Source organism: Ambystoma mexicanum, chromosome 6q (genome assembly GCF_040938575.1).
Source record: "Ambystoma mexicanum isolate Mex_15411 chromosome 6q, UKY_AmexF1_1, whole genome shotgun sequence".
NCBI lineage: Eukaryota > Metazoa > Chordata > Amphibia > Caudata > Ambystomatidae > Ambystoma > Ambystoma mexicanum.
Genome location: NC_090937.1, coordinates 1,560,424,290 through 1,560,442,818, shown reverse-complemented (window position 1 = coordinate 1,560,442,818; position 18,529 = coordinate 1,560,424,290). Strand labels below are relative to the sequence as shown.

The following is an 18,529-nucleotide window of genomic DNA, read 5'->3' as shown; positions in this document are numbered from 1 at the left end:
CCATTGAAAACATGTTTGTAAATCAGGCCATTAGAATCTAGCCAGGAGCAAATAAGTACGTCTTACGGGTTGGATGAAGCAGCACAAGCAAACATGGAATTGCCAGTACGCTGCATCTTGAAGCGACCGACGTCCAGCTGAAAAGAGTTCTACTACGAATAGAAGGTTTGACGCGACTGGTGAGATAGGCACGGCCAGCACCTTGAAGGCATTTATGTGTCAAAGTTAGAATCTTTTGTTTAACACATGTCTGGATTGGAAGCCAGTGTAGAGACGACCTGGCAGGAGTGAGGCGATCCAAGCGGGCAAGATTACAAACAATTTGAACTGCGCTGTTCTGAATAACATGCACTTTGTGAAAGTTGGCTTGTGAAGTATCTATGAGAAGGCCAATGCAATAATTCACTTTTAGTGCACAAATGCCCAAGCCAAAAGGCAGCAGTTGTTGTTAGAGAGGTAGGGTCTGGTGAGCCTGAGTAGTCTGAGATAATATGCACAAGAGGATCTAAGTTGGTTGATATGAGGAATCATAGAGGGTTCAGAGTCTAAAGTGAATCCTAGTGTCTTAACGTTGTCAGATACGTTAATGGTGCATCCAGAGATTGAAAAAGAGCAGTAGTGGGGGTCTAGCTCCTTGATACGTTGACAAGTACAAATGATGAGCAGCTCGGTCTTCGCGTTGTTCGGTGTAAGCGAGTTAGTAACCATCCATGCCTGAATACCAGAGTTGACTTGATTGATAGCCAGGGAGTTTTTGTCGTGGGCATTCAAACTATCTCAGAATCTCAATATTCATATTACATACGGATCCATACAAATGTCAAGAAGCCTGCACGCTTTCGCTGTTAGGTCAGAGGTTATTGAAGATGGTCATGTACAGACTGTGACAGTGAAAAATGTGCAGGGCTGCTGCAGGTTGGCTAAAAGGGGTATCCAGTTGAAGTCAACAGGTGAACCTGACCTGTTTATATGGCAAATAAGGTACTGGGCTAGGCCAAGACATATGTATTCCTGCAATTACAGTACTGACAGTATTGGGCAAAGCCGAAGAAGGTGTGTTCTTCAAGTGCTACTGCCTTTAGGCTTGTCAGTCAAAGCCATCATGCATGCATTCTTACAATAAATGTACTGGTCTTTCTGGGAAAAGCCAAGATATGTGTGTTCTTAGAGTTTCAGTATTGCCATTGTTAGTCAAAGCCACGAGAAGTCTTTACTTAGCACGGTTGGCTGTACCAGCTTCATTGGGCAACGCCATCCTTGGTGTGCTCATACAGTACTGTCTTTAATGCGCAAAGCTGATACCAGTGGGTTCTTACAGTGGCCAGCAATACTGGCCCAATTAGGTAAAGCCGTCATCAGTGTTTTCTTAGAGTTGTAGCACTAACATTATGCAGCAAGCCACCCCAACTGTGCGGTTAGAGTGAAAATGCTGCCTTATATATAATTGCATTGTAAAATACTCCTCTGTGCTGTTGGTGACTTGGTATCTTTTGGTTATTTCTATGTGTTACCAAACAGAACTGATGGTACATTGAGTGTCTTTCTACAGCATTTCTCACAGAAAGTTCAATGTAAATGCAGCATTATAAACAGTTCTCAGGGGGGATGCCTCTAATACCCCTGAAATCCTTGTTTTGTGCTCCCTCACAACGCTCCACAACGCTCAGTCGCTCACGCTCCTTAATGGGAATATTTATGCGCCCTCATAGAAATAATTCACCAGCCTGTAAGGATCACTAAAAACTGGGGATGCCTGGTATATTGCAGGAAAGTTCGTCTCGGTCATTTTGAGCAGTAAGATCCCTCTCTCCCCTACTAATATCTGTTCATTGTATTGAATATGTGTCACCCATACCTTTCTGGTATTACTGTCTCAATACTCCGACTGAAGCGATACATTTTGCCCTGAATAGGGTCTGGAGAGCTGCTCTGACTTCCATCACTAATGTTAGCAGTGTATAAATGTAAAAGCAACTCCTGTATGTTACACTTAAATGCCCGGAATACAGAGGGTTGATTGTACTACGTCACATCATGTGTAGTACAATTATATTCTCATCAACACATATATATTTTGTAATTATTACAATCGATCATTAGAAATGGCAAAGCGGTCAGACTCACAGTGCAATGATATTTAATTATTCATTTGTATAGTTAAAAGTATTTTTATATGACATTATCATTATGTAGTCACAAAAATGTGATTATGAACTGTAAACCGTAGTGTTGAATGAAAAAAAATATGTTTATGTATTGTCTCTTGAAGTGACTGTCTTATGTTATTGGTATGTTCTAATGTTTTAATGTTTTAATGCATTTATATTTTGTAATTGTATTAGGTGTAAAAGCTCTTTGAGCTATATACAACTAAAACAATAAATAAATAAATATATATGAGCCTGGTTTGCACTGGAGCAAAGATAGAGAGGACATGAGCATCTGAGATTTAAAGTGGCTACCTTCAAACTGATTCATAGAACTGGCGCAATTATGGAGTTGCCTGGAGCATCTTTGAGATGCACACATGCAAATGCGTTTTACAAAGAGTTGCTCAACTGCCTTTCAAAGATACTTTTTGTCTACAGCACATGCTCACCCCCTGCCGACTAAGCAGAAACCTGAGATCTGGCACCTCTCTCCTCCTTGTCATGCCTCCTGCAAAACCAAACGGTACAGAGGATCGTTCTTTTCCGTCCAAGCACCTCCAATATGTAACTCTATCCCTTTTAGCATCTGCTGCATAGCGCATCTCCTCGCCTTCCAGAAGGCACTGACTCAAGAACTGGCTCTTCCCCTCTGGGTCTTGACCCCAGACAGGTAGGCTGGTGCATCGATGAGTTTGTTTGCTTGTTTGTTTATTTAGTATAGCGCTCCAGACCCAGGGGTAAATGGGCGCTTAAAGGACAGGTTACATAATTACAGTATATATAGAAAATTTTGCAGTTATACAATTGTGGCGGTAGTATGCAATATACAGTATATACAAGCAGGGTAGTAAGATTTCACGGTTTAAACATTTCAATGGTATGTACAATATATACAGTTAGTAATAAGCTTAGTCTATCTAAGGATTGCCTTCTCCAGAAGCCAACTAATGACTAATTTTTTTAACGATTGGAAGGATTTGGTTGATTTAATGTTCATTGACAAGGCGTTCCAAAGTTGAGGGGCAAGGACAGTGAAACTCGAGCCCCCAGCTCTTTTGGCGGTGAATCTAGGCACAGCGAGGCAGAGAGTATTGGAAGATCTAGTGATTCGTGTACTTGATTTTAAAGTGAGTTTGTTGGTGAGATACGGGAGGGCTAGGTGGTTTAGGGCTTTATAGGTAAGGCAGAGGGGTTTTAAGTGGATTTTTTGTTGAATGGATAACCATTTGCACGATGTACTTATGTGGGAAATGTGCTCTCTCCTGGGAATATTTAATGCTGCTCTCAACGCATTGTTTTGGAGGATCTGAAGTTTATTGATTATAGCTTGGTTGGCAGCAAGGTAGAGGCTATTGCAGTAGTCAAGCTTTGATTGTATGAGGGCCCTAGCCAGAGTGAGGCAGCTGTTCATAGATAGAAAAGATCTGCAGGCCCTAATTAGTTTCCCAGTGTAGGCGGTGGCTGAGGCGGTCATATTAACTTGTTTGGAGAGGTTGGTGTTGGCGTCAAGGTAGAAGCCTAAGTTTTTCACGTTTTTCACGACTGGGATGATGTTGCCATCTATGATGAAGTTGGATTAATCGGGGCTAAGTTTCTGTAGGCTATTGGGGGATCCGACTAGGAGGAGCTCGGTCTTCTCATCATTCAGGCAGAGGCCGTGTGTGGCCATCCATGCCTGAATGATGGCGAAGATTTTGTTAATCCTAGTAGCGTCTGTGTTGTAGTTGCCAGTGATGGTGAGGAGTATCTGGGTGTCATCCGCTTAGTTGGTGTAGGTGACAGCCAGATGGTCCAGCTTATCAAAGAGAGGCTTTGCAAAGATATTATAGAGGGTGGGGGAGACGCAGGACCTTTGTGGGACACCACAGGTGATGAGGATGGGGTCTGCTGCAGCCACAGATGAGAAGACCCTCATGGTTCTGTTGGCTAAGAAGGATTGTATCCACATGACAGCAGAGGGGGGGAAGTGGGCAGCAGATGAGAGGTGGTTGCAGAGTATTTTGTGGTCAACCAGGTCGAAGGCTGCTGAAAGGTGTAGGAGGAGTAGGATAGCTGCTTTGTTTTTGTCCTTGATGTCATCAATCTGACTTTTGAGGTCAACAAGGGCAGTTTCTGTTCAATATTGAGAACGAAAACCAGATTGACGCAGGCCTAGCAGTTGATTGGACTCAAAGTAGTCTTGAATTGGCAGGTAGGCGACTCTGTCGAGGATTTTTAGCAGGAAGGGGACCGTGGTGATAGGCCTGTAGTTGGTAGGAATGCAGGGTCGAGAGATTGTTTTTTTAGAAGGGGTGAACCCATGACTGTTTCAAATTGTTAGGTACAGAATTGGTCGAGAAGGATAGGTTTACTAGTTTGGAGATGAAGGGGGCAAGGGCTCTCGCAGCATATTTGATGATCCTGGCGGAGCAGCTGTCCCCTTTGCAATTAGAGGGTTTGAGGGATGCTATAATTTTTTGGATTTCGGGTATAGTGACCATTTTGAATGTGAAGCCGGAAGTGTTGCTGGTCGGGGCGGGTGTGCTAGGTATGAAGGCGTTACTGTTTGAGAGTTGTAGTCTTTTGGACTCGATTTTGTTTTGAAGACCAGTGATTTTGTTGGCCAGGGCACTTTGGATGCTGGTGCACCATGGCATGTCTTTCACGCAAGTATCGGCCGGAGGGTTAGGATTTTCTAATTCCTTCAGGATGGTGAAGAGTTCTTTAGCAGAGGATTGGGCATTTTTTATTCTAACATTGTAGGCTTCCTTTTTAGTGTGGATTATCTCTTTCTTGTAGTGTGAGGAGATGGTCATGAGATTGGATTTGTTTTCTACTGAGGGGTTTGTTTTCCATACGGTTTCCATCTTGGCTTTCTTTTTTCTATGAGTTTTGAGTTCCTGTGTGTACCAAGAGTTCAAATGAGCTCTAGGTTTACCTTTGCGTAGCTTTAGTGGGGCAACGGCATCAATGGCGCTAGTTAGGGCATCATTGTACGTGTTGACTAGAAGGTTAAGGTCGGCGGTGGCTGGGAGTGTGTTTAGGAGGAGGGGAATCAGTGGTGTGAGGGTCTCCGCAGTGATGTTGCGCTTGTTTCTAGTCAGGCAGGCTGGTGCGTGGGGGCGCTGCTTGGGGTTAGGATTGTTTAGGTTGATGTGGAATGTTATGAGGGAGTGGTCAGTCCATGCAAGAGGTTGTAGGTCTTTGCAGGTGATATTGCAGTTATGGGCTGCGACCCAATCGATAGTTCTACCTTTCTGGTGGGTAGGTAGTGTAATGACTTGAGTGAAGTCGTGCTCGGATAGGGCGTTAGCCAAGGAGGTGGCTGGAATGTCTTTAGGGTCGTTGTGCCCTAGATTAAAGTCTCCTAGAATAATATTTTGGGAGTGGGGCTTGGAATTCTCTGCTATGAGAGTGGTAATGTCTTCCTCGAAGGAGCCTGTGGGGCCTGGGGCCTGTCTATTAGTTGCAGAGTAATTGTACTCTTAGGGGAAGTTTGTAATTTGATAGTGAGGTGCTCGCAGGAATTTAGCGGTGGGGAAGTGATGGGTCTGAGGTCGAGTGATGATTTGAATATGACTGCCACACCTGCTCTGCGAGCATTGGGTCTGTCCGCTCTGAGGATGGAGTAGTAGTCGGGAATAGCAAGAGTAATGTATGGTCCTGCTGCTTCATGTAGCCATGTTTCTGTAGTAGCAAGGAAGTCGAGGTCTGCTGAAAGAATGATGTCGGCAATTTCGGTGGAGTGAGCTACTAGGGATCTAACATTGAGTAGTGCAGCTTTTAGAAATGCTGTGCTAGTGACATTAGCGCTGTCCTTAATTGTGGTCTTGGTCATGGGTGTGGCAGGCAGCTTGCTGGATGTGGTAAGGAGTCTACGCCGAGTCTGTTATTGCGGTCAAGGTAGGGTTGGTTGTGGGGCGGTATCCTAATGGATTGGGACGGTTGGGGTTGGTGACAGTGTATTCAACTTTGGTTAGGTTGGTAATGTTTGGTAGGGTATTAGCTGGTGTGGCACTAACTTTAGCAGTGATGTATTGGTGAGCGATGAGTGGGAATGGTGGAAGGGAGGGGAGGAAGTGTGTGGGACAGGGGATGGGATGGTGTCTAGGGCAGCCGAGTTTAGCTAGTCCATTGTTGTATGGTATGTAGCTGTTGCTGCTACACTCCATGAGTCACTCCAAGAAAGAACCAAGCACACACAGAAAAGATGCACATAGTCCTGCAAGACAAGACTTGCACTTCGTCAACAAAGCAAGTAATTATCCATGACTTACGTGTACGTATCACACTCCATCTCAATGGATGATAGCCATGTCCCTCCAAAGGCAAGTCTACTCACCCTCACACATCTGCAATCATCCGCTACGTGAAGACACATCACGTACCACCTCTGCCACTAGAATGCAGCTAATTCCCACGATACAAATTTGGTGTAGCTGGACACAATCAGTCCCCTTGACTCGCATACTCTCCCGACAGCCATCACAGCACCCATCCACAAGCCATACACATGGGTGGCTAGCAGGGATTTAGGCACCCCTACCTACCTTCTTATTAGCTAAAATGCATACACGCATTCTAAATTCCTATCACCAATCTCTCAAAGCTCAGACTTTGGTCCTCCAAGGGTGTTCACTTACAGCGCTTTGTGGCCATACCATTGGGAAAAGGCACTATACAGATGCCATATTTCAGTACATCTCTATATTTTCTCTGGTTTTAGGCTCTGTGTGTCAAATATGACATGCTGAGAGTCATCTCCAGATTTCCTCCAGTGCAAGTCTTAGTGAATCAGACCAACAATTTCGAAAGCGAGGTCTCGAACATTAAGCCACACTGGTCCAGCTTATTTAAGCAACATACACAGTGGATGTGACATTACTAGCTAGTAAGGGCCCCTGGGCTCAAGTTGCCGTTTCTCCCTCTGTGGTGTATATTGCTATAAGCTTTCCGGCAAGTGAGCTCTGGCGCTAATACGTTTAGACAATTGCTCTGGATTTCCATGGCAGCATCAGTGAGCAACGATTGGGGCGAGAACCGACTCCATGGTAAACTAGGGCTGGTGGGTGGAGGCTCTGAGGGATATGGGGGCATGGGGTGTGAGAAGAAACGTGTGTGGGGTGTGTTATGACATCAATGGCTAGCTGGTCAAATAGCACAGCGGGTAGAACGCTCGCTTTGATGTCCGTGCAGATCCTGTTGATGCAGGTTCACACCGTTGGTAATAAAATGAGCACTGCACAATGTGGGTAATAAGCAGCGCCCAGATACATGAGGGTTTGTAGCACTATATAAATGCTAAATTATTATTAGCAAAGGGAGCTGGGACAGCAAAGGGAAAATGGCATCCTGGGGAGAGAATAGCCAGTGGCTTTCATGGAATGTGGCCTTTACCATGTAGCAAAGCCCACGTTCACAGTCTCCTGATTGGCTGGCCCCTCTCTCCAGGATGCTCGTAGGGTTAACATTGAGAGTTCGTGTATGGCATGGTGTAGTGTGTGGTTTGCTTTGCCACACAATTCCTGTGATTTTACTTGCAGTGTTAAACAGGTCTGTGTTTGATGCTTCTGAATGGGCAGGGAGTCTCCAGAATGGAGCACAACAGGTCCAAATCTTGAGGTGCACAAAGAGCACATTTAAAAGGACATGCATCGTTGCAACCAAAACGTTCATCATAGTCTGAATACACATATTCTTACCTTCCACAGTGAAATATATCGTGGTTGTTGAACTCCCATAGGTATTGTTAACCGAACACACGTATTCTCCTTGGTCCTCAAGCCGGACATCCTTGATTTCCAGTTTTAATGAGTTGTGGGAGGCGGACACACTGATTCGCTGGTTGCTTTGGCTACGAAGGAGGCCACTGGAGGCCACCATCTCCTCTTCCCTGTATATGGTCACCTCGGATGGCGGGTCACTCTCAACTGAGCACTGGATGATGCCTAGGCGACCTCTCTGGGTATCCAAGAAGGAGGACATCAAGGGGTCTCTTGGAGGGTCTGTGAAATAGAAAGAAGACATTTCTATGAAAAAATATATATTACAGAGGTTAAACATCATTCCTGTAGATGTACAAAGGTTGTGCTTTGAAAAGAGATTCCGTCAGGAAATTACCAGATGTTAAATTGGTTAATAACATCACCAATTATTGCACGGCTTAGAAGCGAGAAGAAACCGGCATTAAGCACTATGTGCGAACTAGATATAATCATTCTTTTTAATAGGAACATAACTCTTGCATGCCAAACAGAAGTGGCAGTGGAGGTGAATAACCACAGAGGTAAATGGAAGCAAAAGACAATCACTTGAAACAGTGTTGACATGCATAAACCACATTGGTTTACATAAAAAGATGTGCTTAGATTCCTCCCGCTTCTAAGGACTATAATAGCCATGTTATTTCTAGGGTTAGTAGCACTGAATGTATGGACCTCAGAAGGATGAAAGACGGAGCGGCTTCAGGAACAGGGTTCTGCACTTCACAGAACTGGCAAAGTGCAGGTTGGCACCATCTGATGGGAGCACCTAACTCGTAAACTATCCACTCGCATGGCTAATATATACTTATCCAAAGTTGAATCGCTCCTTTTGCCAACATGTTTTTTTTTATTTGATGTTCTTTATAGTACAATTTTAGTGAGAAAATGTGATTTTAATTTACAAGAAGAGGTTGTAAATGGGCAATAATAATAGATGCATAACTGACCAATCAAAAGCAAGTCTCACTTCTTTGTATTTTCATATGCTCTTTCTTCCCACCTACCGTATTTGTGGTAGGAAGGCTGATGGATAACTGCTTGCAGTAATTACCATTGTATTCTCTTGTATTGTATTGACCTCACGTGCAGATGTTGTGGCAAAGACAAGGAGACCCTAAAACATCTGACGATGTACTATCAGGCATTCCAGCAACAAAGAGGAACCCACTTTGGGCCGATGACCCACGAGTGCTGCCTTACGTGTGCTGAAGACTGGTGGGAAGCCCTCTTTGAGGGGTCTAACAGAGCAGCCTTATTTGCACTAATAAACTTTCTTCGAGTGCTAAAAGGCTGCTTGGAGGAGCAGAAAGTAAACTCAGGGTCTAAGTAAAACTAGTGAAACTTGGCACAGGAGCTATTGGACCTGTAACTGATTATGATTATGACATGATTATGATGTGCCAACTATGAGCACAGTTTCGATAATCTGAAGAGGAGGGAGGGATGGATGGGGAACATTTTGTTTTGTTCTCTTTTTTAAAGGTTTGCATAAACCAAATAAAAATAAAAATTAAAATTAAAAATATAAAAATTGTATTGTATTTTATTAGGACTTAATTAAGCGCAAAGAAGACCGATGAGAGCATCGAGGCGCTTGGAAGAAGAGAGGAAGGGAGCAACCAGAGGTACTAGAATAGGAACGTTTTCGGACATTACCGACGGGGTAATCCAGAAATACCACTCCATTGCAATAATACCACTGGTACAGCAGTAACCGATGCACATGTAATAAAATACGACAGGTGGTGTTTCAGGAAATTCATATTCTTCATGTTTCATATATTTACAATCAATTTTCAATCTTATTTTGATGATGGAAATTAATTGGGTATATAGTCGGGTTTCATACGGGTACTGTACCATTTTGAATAATGCACATATTGTTCAACATTGACCCTTCCCTACAAATAATGAGCATTATATTGTGGAGAGGGGAGGAAGGTGTTCACAGATACCCAGGTTTTTACTCTTTTTGGAGAGCGTTTCTAATGTAGCATTTTCTTTATTTTAAAACCAATAGTTGACAAAGGTTGCAATAAAAAGAAAACAACCAATACAAATAGTGTGAGGGAACGGCGGAACAATCGCAACATAGCGAGTGGTATATTCGCCACATCAAGCCGAGAGGAGAGAACAAAAGAAGCGAGAAGAAAAATAAAAAACAAAACATTTTGAAATAAAAAAGAAAAGCCATATAACATGGCATACAAATATCATGCATAGTACTTACACAACAGGAAAGTCTTATAATACCAGCAATGCAGCTGAAGGCATATCCATGAAAGATTTCAAGGAACATTTTTCATAGGCACATCAATCAGACATAGGTATCCAGGACCACTCCCCAAATATCATTGAAGTTATCATTGGAGGATGTCCACGCACACAGGATAATTTTTTTAGCAAGCATGCAGCTTCGTAGTACTTAAACTGTCTTTCAAAATGACAGATCTGTTAATTGAGTGACATCCTCAAGAACCAAAAGGGAAGCTCTTCTAGTAAATTATCTAATGGCAGAAGAAACAGTTTGGTGTTAGACTATTTTTAGGCCAAAGTATCCAAAAAATGGAACCAGTCAACGATGGATAAGCCTTATCGAAACCATCCTGGTCTGAAGACATGGCCTTGTCACAGCTAATCGAGTACTCCAATATCTAAAAATGACATCTAAGAAATCTTTCTCCACAGCTTGCCCATAGCCTTTTTATGAATGGGAAGTGTTATGCTACCCACCAGAAGGTGATGTGGTCCGCAATCAAATATGTGTTCAAACCATGAACAAAGAAAGTAGCCGATGGATTAATTTGAACTGTAATAAATTCACAGGCAAACACAGTCATGATGTATGACTCAGGACCAGGAGACACAGCACCAGATTCTCAAGTGGAGGTGTTTGATGGCACTTGGGACATAATTATAATTGGGACAAATGATTCTGAACTACCCACCAATCCCCCTGAGATCCTAGGCTGCAATCATTGTTTTCCTCACATCCCTAAATCCTCCACATTCACCTCTGGCCAGGTTGCTCTGAGATCTCAGATTCATGCCTGGGGAATATTGGGTATGTAACATGTCACTGCAATAATTCCATACTACAAAAATATGGAACATTGACATGAACGTGGGACGACAAGGTTGGGAAATTAAATCATCTCTATACATCAATGATTGACTCAAATGGTAATACTGTGGTGACCATGGGGGGGCTAAATCACATTTCACAAAACAGAGCTTTGTCATTGTTCAGAAATGATTAAGATATCAAATTTGAAAAGATTTTAAGACACCCACGCAACACTTGTAAGGTGACCGGAGGCGAGACTTTGCTTCCGTCTTTGCTGCGGGTGGCACAGTAGTAAGAGCCTGCATCTTCACGTTTGACGTCCTGCAGCACTAGAGATGCTTCTATGCCTTCCAGAAGCCATTTTGTGTTCTTATACCAAATGTACTGGTTTACTTGACGGGTGCTTGCAGTGACATCACAGGTCAGGGTTACCGTATCTCCTTCCCGTAAACTTGTACCTGGGGCCATTATGACTCGTGCACCTGAGGCGGAAGGACAGAAGCTGCTGTTATTTTGCAGAATACACACACCTGCATGAGGTACACCCATCTAATTGGATCAATACATAGGATCTGTGGGAAACCAAGAGCAGCCAATAAAGAGAGATCCTATGTCTAACTAAAGAAGAAATTGCTCACAATTAACAGTTACTAAACCTTGTGCAAAACATTTTATTTGCAAACTTTAAATTTAATGGAAATTGTGTAAGAGTCTTTACCAACGCATACAAGGTTGTCAAAGAAAATAGCATATATATATATATATATGAAGAAGTAAGAGATAAGGTGACAATGACATCAGAATACAAAACTATGATTATGATGTAAATCTATGCTCAAATTAAATGTGGATCATGTTGTTATTCATGTGTTTTCCATTTTCATATCCCCACATTTCACTATACCCGTATGAGTCATTTTTATTCACGTAGATTACCCGGACCCCTTCCCAATTCATGCTCTTTCTGTACGATTTGTGGACATCACACTTTCTGCTCCATTGTGGTTATAACTAGGAGTTATTTAGGAAATATGTGAATCACTGTGGGTGTTACAATTAACCTATTCTGCACATTATGGATAAAGAATCAGAACAGTGTGTAATTACTTCTAACCTTTCTTTTGTTGCAAAATAGAAAAGCCCGGATTAGAAAAAGGCAGAGTCTAATGCCGAAACACGTGCCATCCAAAAGGGCAAAATCACAAATAAATAAATGAAAAATATCCTATGCACATATGGGATCGGAATCTTTATTTACTCAAACTGGGAACAGTAGATGTTGTAATAGGAGGAAATAAACTACTGGCTCAGAAAAAGGTGTAAGCACACATGTAAAAATGTTCCACATAATCTGACTACCTACAATCAGATAGTTATGTTGAGTTGGAATGATCCAACAGCCCGGGTTATGCAAAATTAACATATAGTTTGCCCCAGAAACAAAGTACTTAATTACCATACAAATAAAATGTAGGCTGGCATCTAGTACACTTAAGGGAACACTCTCATTCACTATAAGTGTACACAACAACTCACAACTTGCTACATCTCCAATTGCTCTGCCTCAACAAAACCAGGCCTACAATCTAACAATAGGAGAGTCTTCATAATATTCCCAACCGATCATTGACTCACGACAAATCCCCATCCTACTTACCGCTACCCTATTGTGGACCCATTTAGCATTTAGTTTATGTTTATTTTATCTGCTAATTTACTAGATTATGTTTCAATGTGTTTGAAATAATCCCATCATGCAACACTCACCCTCTACAGTGAAATACATGGAGGCTGAAGTAGCGCCGTATGCATTGGTGGCCGAGCACGTGTACTGTCCTTCATCGTCCGTCATCACGCTTCCAATCTGCACTGTCAGCAAGTTGGGAGAAGAGGACACGTCCAGTCTCCGCGTGGAATCCTTCTGGGCGGAGGAGTTTGCAATAAGCGCTCCTTCTTTCAGGAGACTTAGTTCAGATGGTGGGTTGCTGTCGACAGCACAGTGAACCATGGCCAGTTGTCCGTGCCCGGTCTCTAAAAATGAGTATATCTGTGCGTTCCGTGGGGGATCTGGAGAAATGAGAAATATTCATAACGATTAGAGACTTGGCAAATCCACATAAGTTTTGATGAGACTAAGATCCGTGCAATGGAGCAATTCAGCTACGGCTAGATACCCTGAAAAAGACACCTATCTGGGTAACAACGGCCTACCAACATTCACCATCATATCTTCCTTTCAGCCTTGTAAGTACCAGAGCTGTACAACAGAGTGAATGAAGAAAAGAAGAAATGTGGGCGATAGTGTCCATATGACAGTTGCATGGCGGTAAATGTTTCAGTGATGAAGTTGAATTTATCATTTACATTTAGAAGATGTGTTCCCAGTGCTAATGATAGCTGGGACATGGGCTAGTGTTAAACAATATAGGGTGACTTTATGTTCCTTTAATAACTTACATACAATAGTGTTGTTATTAGGCTTGAGGTTCTCGTTATGTTAATATAGAAAGGTTGATCCCCACAACTGGAAAGAGTGTAAGAGCATGGAAATCAAAAGCAAAGTCAGTGCAGCTGTCACCCCGAATGAAGCATACTACAGCCCCTTGCAATTGGTGGTGGTGCTGGGACGTTTGAAGCATGAAAATGTGGTTAGGAAGCAAGAGAAGGAGCTCCATATGAAGAGGGAGGCAGAGAAATGTCAAGACCTCCTTAAAAGATGCATGGACATGATCATGGCCGTGATGAACTCTAGCCATTTCTGAAACAAGACAGTCAGCCTCGATACAAGTTTGCTAGTATTTCCGGAGGTAAATCCACCATAAAACCAGCAAATGGAATTGCTGTTACCGGCACTTGGTCAGCGGAATTACGGGCAGATTACAAGTGCCGGTAAGGGTGGTAAATCCTCATTCCATGGAGTCCTATAGGCCATATTTTGCTGGTAGGGGGTTGATTTACCTCCAGCTTTTAGCTAGAGGTAAATCCTTAAACCCTGCTGGGAAAGTTGTAGTTGGCCGGTCCAATAAAAGCACCAGTAAACGTTAATACCAGCACTTTTACTGTGTAGCAGCCAACTCGGAATGAGGCCCATAGTTTGCTGAACAGGTAGGTTTGCCATAAACCCTATTGTACCGTTTTTCCCTTTTATTTGTTTAATGCTATTTGGAATTATGCTATGGGCCTTGCCGATCATTGGTGGAAGTCCAACCTATGCATTGACCGTCAATGATTTCAAGACAGTTCTGTGTTGTTGTTGCGCGTACTGTAGAAGGTAGTGGGAATCTACGAGCGACGTACACAATACGTTTAGAGACACTGGCGACGAGGACTTTGCTCCTTTGCTGTTTTGCACTTTGCAGTAATAGGAAGCCGAATCCTGAGTGGATACCCCTTTTAGCACCAGTGTCCTCTCTGAGCCTTGCTTGTGCCAGTGTCCATTCTTGTACCAGGTGTAGGCAGAGGCTCCTTGGGCATTGCTTGAAACAGCACAGGTCAGGGTTACTGAATGTCCCTCCTGCACTTCAGTGGAGGGAGTCACCACAATTCTGGCACCTAAAAGACACAAGAATACATTGAAAAGGGAAGAGCAAAGGGAATGCAGTCAGGTATGTCCACACACTGACAGATGAAACAACTATTGTGTCAATTAAACAATAAATATAGCAGCTGGCTGGATGCAAACATTTAGGCATGTTATTCTGGGAAAATTTCTGGGGTCCCCAAAATGGGTGAAGGATATTTGAGGTGATTAAAAAGGACCCACTGGAGTTCACAAATCACTTTAGGACATTTGTACACCATGGGAAAAATTCTGTACAAGTGGCTGAATTTGCATGTGAAATTTCAGCAGAATTGGTAACTCATGAGTAAATCAGAGAACTCATATCATTGCTGCAGGAGAGTTTCAGTAGTCATCGCATCTCTCTAGACAGAATAAAGCATGGGGAATTGGGATGAGGGATCAAATGCGTATCCTCATGGAAACCGGTATATTAGAGGAGGGAGGGACACTGTGGAGCCCGAACAAAGAGGGCGCTAGGCTCTGAAGCTCTAATGAAGAGGGAAACAGGCTTGCCTAAGATCACAGCAAGGGTATATTGCATCTGACTTTCCACTGCCTTTTATGGGGTAAACAGGGTCACTACAGAGGCACTGAGTCCTGTACAGCTGGATATAGCAAGAGAGAAGATCGACTTCCCAGAGCCGCGGTTGTGTATGCAGGCAGACCGTACTGTCGGCGTGGCGACAAGTGACAAGCAGCTTCGTCATCCTACATCAAGGTACATTACTGACCCTGCCACAAGAGTCTTTAGTAGGGTGGTGTGTTACCAGCATACACCCAATATAGAGGGACCCCAGAAGTGAAATCAGGTGACTTGGTAAGTGTGGTGAGATCTGGTAAATGTACCAGCAAAGGTTTCTGGGGCCTTAGCTGAATACATTAAAAGTGGACATCAGTCTACGTGACAAAATAACTACTGCTCTGCAGGAGTACATAGAAGAGTAGTCAATGCAACTCCTACTCAACTCCACACTACTACTAAACCAGCAGCAATCCAATCATAAAGGTAAAACAGGCAAAGCCCAACAGATATATACCTCCTTCCCCACGTAGGATAGCACAGGCCAAGGGCAGGTTATGCTCTTCAGAGGGGTGAGGACTGGAACAGAAGTAAGCCAAACAACAACAGTATTGTGGTGCCAAAATGAAAGCATGTCCAACCAAGGTTCTAGAAAAATATGGTACTTTAATGAAACTAACACACCTAAACAAACTAGTCAAAAGCACTATAACCCACCCCTGTAAAGTAAAAGAAAGTGAACGCTGGCTTTGGAAGAAAGGGACCACTCTGGGTCTGAAGACAGGGGTGCACAGCCACTGATTTCAGCAACAAATGTCTAAGTTTTTGAAAATGTCTGTAAAAAGGTAGAGTGTGGAGTCTTATAAGTCACTAAGGCACTTTAAGAAGGGTCAGATGGACAGGATCACTTCAAATACTTTGTAATACTTTCCTTGTCTGTGGGGCTTCCAGTTGGTTTGTTGCAGTCCAGCCTGTGTTGAGACGTTGAATCACACTTTCCAAAGGCGAGTCAGCCTCAAGGTGAGTCGGCGTTCAAGATAGGTTGAGTTGATGACTTCCAGTGGTTGAAGTCAGATTTTGAGTTGGGCCCAGACAATAATTCCACTGACTCGAGTCAGCATTCAGGACGGGTCGAGCTGATGGCTTCCAGTGGTTCGAGCCAGAATTCAAGTAGGGTTGAGAAGATGCTCTCGTTGGATTGAGGCAGTGGTTGAGAGTTGGTTGCTCTCATGGAGTTGAATCGGGGATCGAGTCAGGATAAAGAGCTTGATTGGGTCAAGTTGGCATCAAGAAGGCTAGAAAAGCAGGAAAGTGAAGCACTTTATCCCTGAAGAAACAATCACTTAAAAGGATGCAGGCCTGGATGGCTTTTATATAGACTTATTCCGCAGCCTTGAGGAGTTTTGTGTTCCTTTCCTGACAATTGGTTTTGAGTCCCTGTTAATCTCAGGCCTTTACCCTCTTTCCTGGAGAAAGGCTATTATTTGGCCTATTTCTAAAAAAGGTTCAAGATGCACCATAGTCTCCTATTGACATATTTCGGTGCTAGATTCCATGCTAAGAATATTTGGTTGTGCAGTTCTAGCTTGGGTGGATGAGAACATCAAACTAACATCCACACAATTGGGTTTTCGTGAGGTACCCTTGATCAAGCCCTGGATTTTTTAACTCATCATCTCTATTCCTATTTATCTCAAATGAGACGCCCTTTATGTCGCATTCATGTACATTTCCGCCGCTTTTGATAAACAGAGTGAAGCTGTGACCAATTGAGACTCCTGGGGTGGCCCGTGGACCTAGTCACAGTACGCTCAGAGATTTATGGCAGTAAAAATATGGTTTTGTTCGGACTGGCCCAAATCGTCACTGTACCTCCCATTCTCTGGTGAATTCCCGAGTCCGGCAAGGCTGCTCCCTCGCACCCTTTCTACTCTCACTATACAATAAAAATGTACACAAATGTCTATTGGAAGTCAAGGCTGATATCCCAGTTCTTGGGGGTATATCAATTCCCGAAATTCATTTCTGCGTATGTAGACTGCATGGGTAACCTTGAGCCGTCGATTAACACCACTAAATCGGCTATTTACGGTGTGCCAGTCGTGTCATAAGCAGTTACAAGTCATCCCCTTTAGAGCTGGTGGGGATACAATCCAAATCTGTTCTAACTATGTTTCCTTGGCTTTAATATTTTCATCAAATTTAAGAGGTGCAAGATACAAGAAAGCGACCCAAGCAGATCCGCTTCTTACACTTATTATGTGAAGAAACACCTTTCCCTTTCAAATGCCATCAGTGGTTTCCCCCATCACTAGCCACTTCTATGCTTTGTAGTGAAATTGTAGGAAAGGATTTGGAGCTACTGCTGACTATGGAACAAGAACAGAGGGAAGTGGACCAGCCCTCAAATTGAGCACATATAATACTATCTTCTAGCAGATTATCCGTCCTGGCCTAATTTTAAATATGAACACTGTCTCATTACGAGGGCTAGGCTCAACTTGCTGCCTCTCACGGCGGGTACCAGGAAGTGGTCGCCTGCGCTCAATGGTCTGTCATCTTGCCTATTATGCAGGGTACCCTCTCAGGACACACTTCATTTTAAATTTTTCTGTCCTGCTTACGCTTATGTGAGGCAGAGCACCCCAAAGATGTTATTTTCGCAACTTTCATTTTACCCAATTTGTACTACTAGCAAATACTCTATTAGTGGCTTGGACCCTACTTTCTTATCTCCAGCGACCATTGAAATGCAGAGAATCCTTGTTGAAGTAGGTATAGTTGATTATTTTTTTCTTTTTCTTTTGCTGAATTGAGTTAATTGTAGTTATTATTGCATTCTTGCGACGGAATGAGCAATGTATTTGCTTGTATTTTGATGGTGAAGATGGTTTCTACTTACATGGATTAATCTATCCGATATAAAATTAGTTGACTGACTGACATTTAGAGTGTCAAAGGCAGCAGTGCCGTGCTGTGAGCTGAGAATGGGCAAGCCAGCTACAAAAGAATCTTGAGGTGGGAGATAGACTTTTGGCTGCTTCTGAGTTGCTGGAAGGCCTTGCTCAGGGTCTCTGGTAAGAAAGCTCAGCGGGTTGAGCACTCGTTGCTGCAATCTCTGTGTGATCTGCAGGTCACAGGTTCGAATCCCGGCAAGGCCAACCCAGCCTTCCATCCTTCCAAGATCAATAAATGAATACCTACTTCGGTTGGGTGATAGTGTACGCAAATATATTCTATTTAAAGTGTTTAGGCAAAAGCGCAATATAAATAACACATATAATTCAGGAGAGTGCAGAGTCCTCTATTCTGCACTTCCACACCAGGAAGGTTGTCAGGGTTCCTTCACCCCCAGAGAGAAGCATTCTGGTTCCAGTTATCCGTCCGAAGATACCTTGATCCACACTAGTAACCCCAGATATTCCCTTGAGATGGCTAGGGAGTACCACCCCCCTCTTCCCTGGAGCTCTCTGTCTTCACATCTAT

At 43.2% G+C, this 18,529-nt stretch overlaps 1 protein-coding gene across 1 annotated transcript in view; it reads right to left on the bottom strand.

The window, feature by feature from the left end:
* The window catches only part of SIGLEC1 (sialic acid binding Ig like lectin 1), a 267,397-nt gene that overhangs the window by 74,743 nt on the left and 174,125 nt on the right, over positions 1-18,529 (bottom strand). The window contains exons 14-17 of the mRNA XM_069632266.1: positions 14,259-14,513; positions 12,729-13,028; positions 11,189-11,443; positions 7,832-8,134 (exon numbers count right to left, since the gene is read on the bottom strand). Coding sequence (XP_069488367.1) covers positions 7,832-8,134; positions 11,189-11,443; positions 12,729-13,028; positions 14,259-14,513 — 1,113 coding nt within the window. The remainder of the gene's footprint in view (positions 1-7,831; positions 8,135-11,188; positions 11,444-12,728; positions 13,029-14,258; positions 14,514-18,529) is intronic.